The sequence below is a fragment of the Trichechus manatus genome, unplaced genomic scaffold (genome assembly GCF_000243295.1).
Source record: "Trichechus manatus latirostris isolate Lorelei unplaced genomic scaffold, TriManLat1.0 scaffold00091, whole genome shotgun sequence".
NCBI classification, from domain to species: domain Eukaryota; kingdom Metazoa; phylum Chordata; class Mammalia; order Sirenia; family Trichechidae; genus Trichechus; species Trichechus manatus.
The window spans coordinates 6064797-6074935 of record NW_004444027.1 but is presented as its reverse complement, the minus strand read 5'-3'; the positions used below and the strand labels follow the sequence as shown (position 1 = coordinate 6074935).

The 10139-nt window shown below is 35.7% G+C and overlaps 1 protein-coding gene across 8 annotated transcripts in view; it reads right to left on the bottom strand.

Annotated features, from left to right (window-relative positions):
• HMBOX1 (homeobox containing 1) overlaps window positions 1–10139 on the bottom strand; it is a 324458-nt gene that overhangs the window by 136127 nt on the left and 178192 nt on the right. For all 8 annotated transcript variants that reach the window (XM_023736737.1, XM_004382194.2, XM_012557228.2 and 5 more), the window contains exon 4: window positions 3608–3693. In XM_023736737.1, the coding sequence (XP_023592505.1) occupies window positions 3608–3693 (86 nt within the window). The remainder of the gene's footprint in view (window positions 1–3607; window positions 3694–10139) is intronic.

The following is a 10139-nucleotide window of genomic DNA, read 5'->3' as shown; positions in this document are numbered from 1 at the left end:
AAAAAGGTTGAGAAGTTAGAGGGCTGATATGTTGTGGGGTTGTTAACCAATGTCATAAAACAACATGTGTACTTCTGTTTCATGAGAAACTATTTGTTCTGTAAGCCTTCACCTGAAGTACAATTAAAAAAAAAAAAACAAAAAAAAAAACAAAAAGCGAAATAAATACTACATTCCATAGTATTAGGATAGAGTTAACTTTAGGGTAGCAAAAGGAAGGAGCATATGATAAACAAATAAATGTGTAAATATATTTTCAAGTCTTATTTTCAATAATGTCATGATGACTGAGACAATGTTAAACACTGCCAATCCATTGACATTAATGTCAGGAAAGCTAACCAAAGCCTACTGGAACAGTAGGTCTCAAACCTAAAACTGAGGAATCTGGTTAAAAAGCAAGTTCTGATTCAGTAGGTTTAGGGTGGTACTCTCTATTTTTACATTTCTAACAAGCTCCCAGGTAATGCCAAAACTGCTGTTCCATGGACTATATTTTGAGTACAAGATGTTAGAACATAACTCTCGGTTTCCCGTTTCAAAAAGGTAATACTTAATATACTATGTTTAACCCATTAAAGTACATCTAACTAATGCTCTTAGACATGCCTAAGAAATGCCTTTCTAAGGTATTTTATAATGATTTCCATCAATATTGGATGAGTTTCAAAAGCTAATATTTTAAAAATCCAAGATGATTTAAGATTCAGGGTATTCAAGATATTCAGACATGTTCTCCCCTCCCCCCAGGACAAAAATTAACTTTGTAATGCTGTTCTATAACACTAAAATTTTGTCATTTTTTAGGCTTACAAATTAGAAAAGATTATTGCTTCTAATCTTAAGGCCGAAGAAAAGTGCTTAGATGACAACACTGCATCTTTTCACCATACATATCTATAGGTTTCAGTAAAACCTGCTTACTTGCTCTCGCAGTATCTTTAGCATCATAACTAAATCCTTGAAGATAAAGGAAACAACTTGTTTGAAAATACCCTATTGAAGAATACCTGAAGATTACAACAATTTAAGATTTGTACTTTTTAAGATTTCTGTACTGAAAGGCATACATTTAATTAAAGTCTTACCATGAACAAAGGTGTCGTTATGGATTGAATTGTGTCCCCGCAAAATGTGTGTCAACTTGGCTAGGCCATGATTCTCAGTATTGTGTGGTTGTCCACCCTTTTGTCATCTGATGTGATTTTCCTATGTGTTGTAAATCCTACCTCTATGATGTTCACGAGGTAAGATTAGTGGCAGTTATGTTAATGAGGCAGGACTCTATCTACGAGATTAGGTTATGTCTTAAATCAATCTCTTTTGAGATATAAAAAGGAGAAGCAAGCAGAAAGACCTGGGGACCTCATACCAAGAAACAAGAGCCAGGAGAATAGCCTGTCCTTTGGACCCAGGGTCCCTGGGCTGTAAAGATCCTAGTCCAGTGGAAGACTAATGACAAGGGCCTTCCTGCAGAGCCAACAGGCAGAGAAAGCCTTCGCCTGGAGCTGACGTCCTGATTTTGGACTTCCAGCCTACTAGACTGTGAGAGAATAAACTTCTGTTTGTTGAAGCCATCCACTTGTGGTATTTCTGTTATAGGAGTACCAGATCACTAAGATAGGTGTAATTTATAAAAAATATATTGTATGTCTGTATGTGTATGCATATGCGCACAGACACATAAAAGACTGGCAGACCTTAGATTCTTAGGATGAAATTAAAGACTCGTTTCATTTCTAACCAAATTAATGGTTAATAGCAACCTTTTTGGTAAATTAGCTTCAATATGCATTAATGTCTGGAAGACAGAAATAATATCTTAAAATTGGAAGGTACTGCTGAAGATCAAATCCAACTATTTCAGTGCTGTTGTTCGATGCTGTCGAGTTGGTTCCAACTCGTAGCGACCTCACAGTGACCCTATGTACAACAGAACAAAACACTGTGGCAACCTCATGATCATTGCTATGCTTGAGCCCATTGCTGCAGTCACTGTGTCAATTCATCTCATTGAGGGTCTTCCTCTTTTTCGCTGACCCTCTACTTTACCAAGCGTGATGTCTTTCTCCAGGGATTGGTCCCTCCTCATAACATGTCCAAATTACTTGAGATGAAGTCTTGCCATCCTTGCTTCTAAGAAGCATTCTGGCTGTACTTCTTACAAGACAGATTTTTCCATTCTTCTGGCAGTCCATGATATATTCAATGTTCTTCGCCAACACCATAATTCAAAGGCATCAATTCATCTTTGGTCCTCCTTATTCACTGTCCAGCTTTAGCATGCATATGAGATGACTGAAAATGCCATGGCTTGATCAGATGCACCTTAGTCCTCAAAGTGACATGTTTGCTTTTTAACACTTTAAATAGGTCTTTTGCAGCCAATTTGCCCAATGCAATATGTCATTTGATTTTGACTGCTGCTTTCACCATATTTCTTCAATTTGTATGCTGAACAAATAACCTGAGAAGCTGGATTATATGAAGAAAAACAGCAGCAGGATTGGAGGAAGACTCACTAACAACTGCAATATGCAGATAACACAACCTTGCTTCCTGAAAACAAAGAGAATCTGAAGCACTTACTGATGAAGAACAAAGACTATGGCCTTCCTTCAGGATGGATTACACCTCAACATAAAACAAAAATCTTCACAACTGGACCAATAAGCAAGATCATGATAAACAGAGAAAATACTGAAGTTGTCAAGGATTTCATTTTACTTGGATTTCATTCTAGAGGTGATAAAACTGAGACATAGAGGCTGAAAAGCCTAATGAAACATAGCTTTCTAATGACATGTTAAAAAAAAGGAGGCAGAGGAGCAAATTAATTTTCATATCTATCATTGTATCTTAGTCTACAAAATGTAGCTGAAAGTGTTTCTGGCTCCTCTAATGACCAAAGCACAGTTAATTTTTTTAAGGGTCCTATAAATCACTGAGATCCAAGAAAGGGAAGGCTACGTACCAACAAAGAACAGACATGCTACTCCCAAATTTAAGAATTTCATAAAAAAATGCAATCTGAATAGAGAATGGCACATATACACCATATACTAGGGATGAGTCTAGAGTAGGGGTAAGGTGGCAAGGGTAATGGGATGGGAAATAAAGAACAAAGAGAAGACAATGGTAATAGCCATTTAACTATCATCTTCTCAGTAATGGTTTGAGGAAAACTTTCATATACAGGAAAGTGGTTAAAAACACAACTTCCTTTATCCTTGTGAATCATTTTTTAATTGGTAAACTCAGGAATTAAATTTGGAGGATTCCAAGCTTTTAAAAATAGAGTAAATAGACAGCAGCTGGATGTGCATTTGACAATTAAAAGAAACTAGATAAACCCTTTTTTAGTCATAAAATAGGGAAATTTGTGCTTATTAAAGGCTATGAAATTTACTAGCACAAATAAAAAAAAAAATCACTAGAGAAATTTCATGATATCAGACACAATGGGTTTTAAATCACAGGCATACATTATTATGCCTAAATTGACAGATCTGCACTGTGATGCAGAAATGCAAGCACTATTCCAACATCTGCACCAGTTGGCAGAGATTAGACATGATTCCAGAATAAAGGGCTCTTTAGCTCTTACCTGTTACCTGTGCAACAACTGCTTGGGAAATCCTCCGATTGGCAAGAAAGGCTTTGATTTCCTCTTTTATCACACTGCTGTCCCTCCTAACAAAAACAGAAGACAAGACCAACAATGTATGTTGAAGGTAGAAATCCTCATCTTTGCTAAGAAAGGTGAAGTAGAAAGGTGGGAAGAACACAGAAAGAAAAGACACAAAAATAAAAGCTAAACAGACCAAATGTATAAAAATATGAAATCAAAACAAACCAAGAAACACCAAATATTCAAGTCCTAAAACATCTCATCATCAGACAGACACTTTAGTGAATGCCACAGTAGTTTAAGTCTCATACCAGAAGGATAATTAATCACATGCTGTGTATAATTCACATTAGGAACAAGGCAGCCATATGGTATATACAAAGTTTCATTACTGGGAAATGAATATATCTTACACAGACAGAAATCCTAGAAAAATAAAAAGCAACAACAACAACAAAAATCAGATGTGAATAGACTCTGGGTTCACATGTTAATTATGCAAGTGCATAAATGATACTCATTTTTAAAACCTTTGCTAAGATAATAAACAGAAATCTCATCATCATTCTCACAACTACTAAAATATCAGCCATTTTAAGAAATGCTTTGCCCTTTAATTTTCCTTCTTTTTCTTGTGTAAATAAAAAACTATTTAAAGTGCCATGGGTTGAACAGAAAATTTTAATATTAAAAAGGCACTTATTAATTTCCTATTACACGTAAGTCAGAATACTTAGTATTTAAAACTACACTATATTCTGTGTCCTCTGGATTATATATTACAGACTTCATTTCTCCTGCAGTAAGATGCCCATTAGAAATTTTTAGTTATTTAAAAACTCCACAAATTCTCAGAAGACTAGACATTCACTAGACTGACCTTTAAAATTGACCAGTTTGTCTTTGAATGCTATATTTTCACAAAGGTTACATAAATAAAGCACCGATTTTTGTTCAACCTCAAAAATAACACATAATAGTGGTAATTTATTATCTAATACAGGTAATTTATTATCTAATACTCCTGTCAGCAAACTATGGGTTATGGGCTAAATCCAGCCTGCAGCCTGTTTTTTTACAACCTATGAGCTAAGACTGGTCCACAGGCGAACATTTACGATCAATTTCATGACGGGAACACTATCTTTAAACCCAACTAGGCAAAATATGACCCCTTCCAAAAATAGTCCATTCCTTTCATTAGTAGACCTGTGTTACAAAATAAAAAATGTTGCCAACTCTGATCTAATATGACACGAGAGTTATTAAACCTTTATAAATCGTTTTGTGAATGGAACCCAAACTCTTTATAGGAGCTCAAATTTCTTTGTAGATCATTTGGAGAAACTAATGAAAAGTATTCTATCCGAAAAGAATCAGTTGTGATATAATCTAAATCAGGTGTTTCAACTTCTTGGTGAGAAGGGGCTATATGCTTGTGGATTCCATGCTCCCTTTTGGAAATTCTGGAAGAGTAGAAAGGTAATAGTGGTGACAGCTTCGACTCTGGAGCCATACAGTATATTCTTGATCTGCTGGTTGGAAACCCTGATCAAGAAGATTCCTAAAGGAAGAAAATAGCTGCCTATTCCAGTATTTAAAATTTCTCATACTAAGCTAGATTCTGACCTAGATACTGGCTAGATTCCCCCCAAAATATATGCTTGTATTTGAAATATTTCTTTGAAAAACACACATTCTTATTTTATTTCAGGATTTTGTATTTGAAAAACAAAATACACACAAATAAATATATTTTAAAGCCAAACAAAATAACTGCTGATTAAAATACAGGTAATGTAGAACAGTTCTCAAATATCCATTACTAATCAGTATCTTTACCAGTATCTATCTCAACTGGCTATATAAATAAAATAAACGAATCATTTGGCTTCTGATACAGATGCAAAATTAATCTGACAGAAAATTTAAATATAATATTATATTTCAATATATAGAATATTCTAGGAAAATGAAAATTGAATTTAAGAGAATATTTATTAAGGTTAAACAAAAAATGTGTTTTGTGGATAAAAATGATTAAATGGTATTTTCTTGACTGTCGATTTAATTTAATTTAAAACAGTTTAATTCAAATTTACCTAGAGTAGATAGTAAATCGTACAGAGGAGATAACACTCAACTATTCTAACAGGGAATTATCCAGTTTGTGAATTATTCACAACTTCGCAGTATAATATTATCAAAGGCTGCAGCAAATAAAAGGAAGCCCAAAAGTCTGCAAGATAGCAGGAATTCACTTACCCTTTCATAGACTATATCTTTAGATACTTGACAAGTTTCTAAGAACCCACAACGAGTTAAAAAAAAGCAAAACAAAACAAAACAACATACTCTTTACAGAGAAGTTTTTTCATATTGAAGAAAAAACGTAAGGCTTAAAAGATAAAGGTACGCTTGGGCAAGTCATTTAACCAAGCTGGGCCTTGGTTTCATCATCTGGTAAAACGAGAGCACTAATAATCTTTTCACAGGGTTTTAAAATTTTTCTCCAATAACTGAAATTAAATAATATTAAATGTCTGTATGTATATAACAAAATCAAAAATTTTTCAAAATAAAAATCTTTGAAACCACAAAAACAGTAATAAACACTGACTCTTTATTTTATAAAACCTCAGAAAAGATACCACGAAAAGTAGAAACAAATGATTCTCTATAACCATATAAGATAGAGGTAAACATCTGTATCAGATAATTTGAGGCACCATGAAAAGACTTCAGTAAAGTCAACTTAGATACAATCAGTGATATGCCATTTAGTCGGTTTTACCAAGTACTATCAAATTAGAAACAGCATTCAACTTTCATTGTGGTCAATTCCCTAATGTATTTCAAAGATTTACATTCTACTGGGTTAGCTTTCCGACTTACAGGGTTATTATGAGTCGGAATCGACTCGGCAGCAATGGGTTTGGTTTTTTTAAGGTTGGGGTTAGCTTTGTTATTTAAACTCTCACGTTGTTGAAGTTGTTGCTAGCTGCAGTCTAGTAGGCCCCTGCCTCATAGAGATCCCATTCACAATGGGATGGGACAGTTGTGATCCATAGGATTTTTACTGGCTGATATTTCTGAAGTAGATTACCAGGCCTTTCTTCCTAGTCTGTCTTAGTCTAGAAGCTCTGCTGAAACTTGTTCAGCATTATAGCAACATGCAAGCCTCCAGTGATAATGGACGCCTGTGAGGTGGATTGGCCGGGAATCAAACCCAGCTCTTCCGTATGGAAGGCAAGAATTCTACCACTGAACCAATGCCTCATAAACTTCCACACATTTCCCCTTATTCTCACCTCACTCGGCCCTCTTTTATGACCTCTCTCTCCTACTGTTTACATTATATCCTATGAAGTCACCAGTTTTTTAGCACAAAAACCCCTTCATTTATTTCAATTCTAATTCTCTTCTCTTACTTCCTCTCTTCATCTGAGATTTTACATCTTCCTTAAAGAAAAACCAAAAAAAACCCGTTGCCATAAAGTTGATTCCAACTCATAGCGACCCTATAGGACAGAGTAGAACTGCCCCACAGGGTTTCCAAAGAGTGGCTGGTGAATTCAAACTGCCGATGTTTTAGTTAGCAGCCAAGCTCTTAACCACTGCACCACCAGGGCTCCCCTTAAAGAGAATGAATCCCTTATTCACCCTTTCTCTTATACAAATCTCACACTCTTCATGATTTCTATACCTCAAGACTTAATGGAATTAAAGTGAAGGGCAGGCTGACCTTTCCTCTGATTCCATACCTTACTTCCAAGATAAGCCAGCACTCTTTATTTGCATTTACCACTTGAAGTCCATGTTTTCTCCCCCTACTACCCTTTTCAAATCACTGTAACGCAGGATTCATCTATCTAGATGATTTCAACATAAGGATGAAATTCCTTCTTTCTACATTCCACTGCAGTTATTTTTAAAGCTTGCTAAACTTTCCATTGTTACCCAGACCTTTCTTAATATCCAGATGAATTCATCTGTGATGCCTCTTTATAGAAACACTCCCTTTTTAAGACACGATTTATCTGTCACCTATTCAGAGTTCTCCTTGTTTTCCCCAGCTAAAAGGATCTTTTCTTCCAATGGTTAACTTCAGCATTTCAATTATACTACTCACATGTTAATGCAATACATGTTATTCTGTTGTATGATTGTTCCTGATCTTGTCTTATCTCTCCTACTAGCCTGTAAAGATTGTGTCTTATTCATTGTGGGCTTTGTCTGTACAAGAGTAGAAGAGCTTAATTTGTTCAACGAATGAAAAAAAATCTATAAGATAAAAGGTTTTATAAAATGGAAAATCCAATCTAGATAATGTTTAAAACAGTTTTAAATTCTAATTCTATTCTTAAATATGTTTAAGCTCCCCAAATCAGAATGGAAAGGAGTTATTAATATTAGTTCATAAAAACATTTCTTGCTTTTCTGGACTAAAGGATACTAAGTATTGCCAATGTAAAAGTGGTACACTTAAGATCTTCCATATGCTTTTAGTTAATATACACTATCCATACTTTACCCCTAAAGGTAGTCCTCTATCTCAAAGATTTCCAGAGATAGAGAATATCTACCAAGACAGACTATTTCACAGTTGAAAAAATATAATTACTTATAAATTCTTTCATGTTTGAATAAAAGCCTGCTGCCTTTAATTTCCATGGAGATAAAGAAAACATAATTTAAAATTTTAGAAAGATACCTCTAAAAGGAAAACTACTCTAGCTGTATAAATGACATGGTAAGTACATATCATGACCATATCATCTTATTACGTACAGAACAAAATACCCTACGTACAGAAGTAAATGCCCTATTGTTAGGCCAACAGATAACTAACTTAGAAGAAAGAAAGTCTTGGAAGTTTCTACAAAATACTAATACACTCATAAAATTTACTAAACAGGTAGTTAAGAATAATATCTTTAATGTTTACCATTGATTATTAATTCTGATCAACGTCATTTGGATTGTTATTTTATAATATATACCCATTAGTAAATGTTCACTGTTACCAGATACATATGTATGTGTCTGTGTCTGTGTGTGTTTACACCCATCAATCAATCCCACTGCCGTTGAGTCAATTATGACTCATAATGACCCTACAGGACAGAGCAGAACTCACCCATAAGGTTTCTAAAGAGCAGCTGATGGATTTGAACTGTCAAACTGCCGATATTCTGGCTAGCAGTCAAGCTCTTAACCACTGCGCCACAAGGCTCCTATACATATACTGGAAGAACTGTGCTGTAGAGGAAAAAGTGAATACAGTGGAGAAATGGGGATTACCCTGCACCTTTCACACGGAAGTCCCTCTAAAAGAAAAGCTTATTCAAGTTCAAGACTTATATGGATGGCCCCTTTGATGTATTTCCTCTTCCTTTGAGTCTGCCTTCATTCCTCCCTAGCAGAAAATAACATGATGCTACTCAGTTTTGTGTAGAGAGTCTTGGTGGTCAGAGGAAGGTAAAAAAGGGGGCCAGCAATGTCAAAGTTATTTAAGTTGGTGAACTGGAATGTTTTAGTCTTTTGTCATTAGTCTTTTGTCTTAAGGCTGACCCAGCCTTGAGAGGACCTGTGCTAAGCATGTGTGCCCGTGACCCTTAGACTGCTAAGATTTGGCCTCCAATGTCCAAAGATATAGAAATGGCCTGAAACCTTCAATAAGAAGGTGAGAACATGGGTGGCTGCCTTATGGTCAGTATGAACCCCTGGCCAAGTTCTTGGGGAAACCAGGTCCATGTTCCTGAAACAGCAGTCTGGTTTTGGACCCAAGTGGGTTTCAGTAGCAATATAGGCATCTTGCATAGTTTTAACATTCATGGGAAAATCTCTTTGAGCAGACTATAAATGTTGTTGGAGGTGGGGAAGAACAGGATCTAGAAATTGGAACCAGCAGAGAGTCCCTGTTGGCAAAGTGAATGGACAGCTTCCAAGAAGTGCCCACCAGTGTTTTCATTGCATACCAAGCCAACAGTCTTCCAGGCCAGCCTAGCTTCACTGCACACTTCAGAAGTGCTTTCTCAGCAAGACCCAGACCCAGGGCCCTTCATCTCCCAAGACTGCCATCGGCCATGACCTTCCTCATAAGGCCTCTGAGCACACTTCCTGGGGCATGCTGCAGAGATTTCCCTACCTTAGTTTCCCTTTTCCCAGGACTCTTCCTGGTGGCTTCAGTTGCCTCTTTTTTTTTTTGGCCTGTGATCACAATTATTTTTCACTAATATTTTGGGAAATGACTTTTTTATTTTGCACAAATAGATGCACATTTATGGAGGAAATTTAAGAAAGTTCATTTTTAACTCTAAAGGGAACTCTTTTCTTTAAAACTCCACTAATAAAGTTACTGATGCAGATGGGCCACATGGTTAATGGAAAACCTATGTGGAAAGAGCATGGTTACTCCTCCTGGACATTTTCCTCTTTTAACTACTATTAAACAAAAGAGCCTATGTACCTGTTTAAAAAGCAAAAAATAAATTTTATATATATA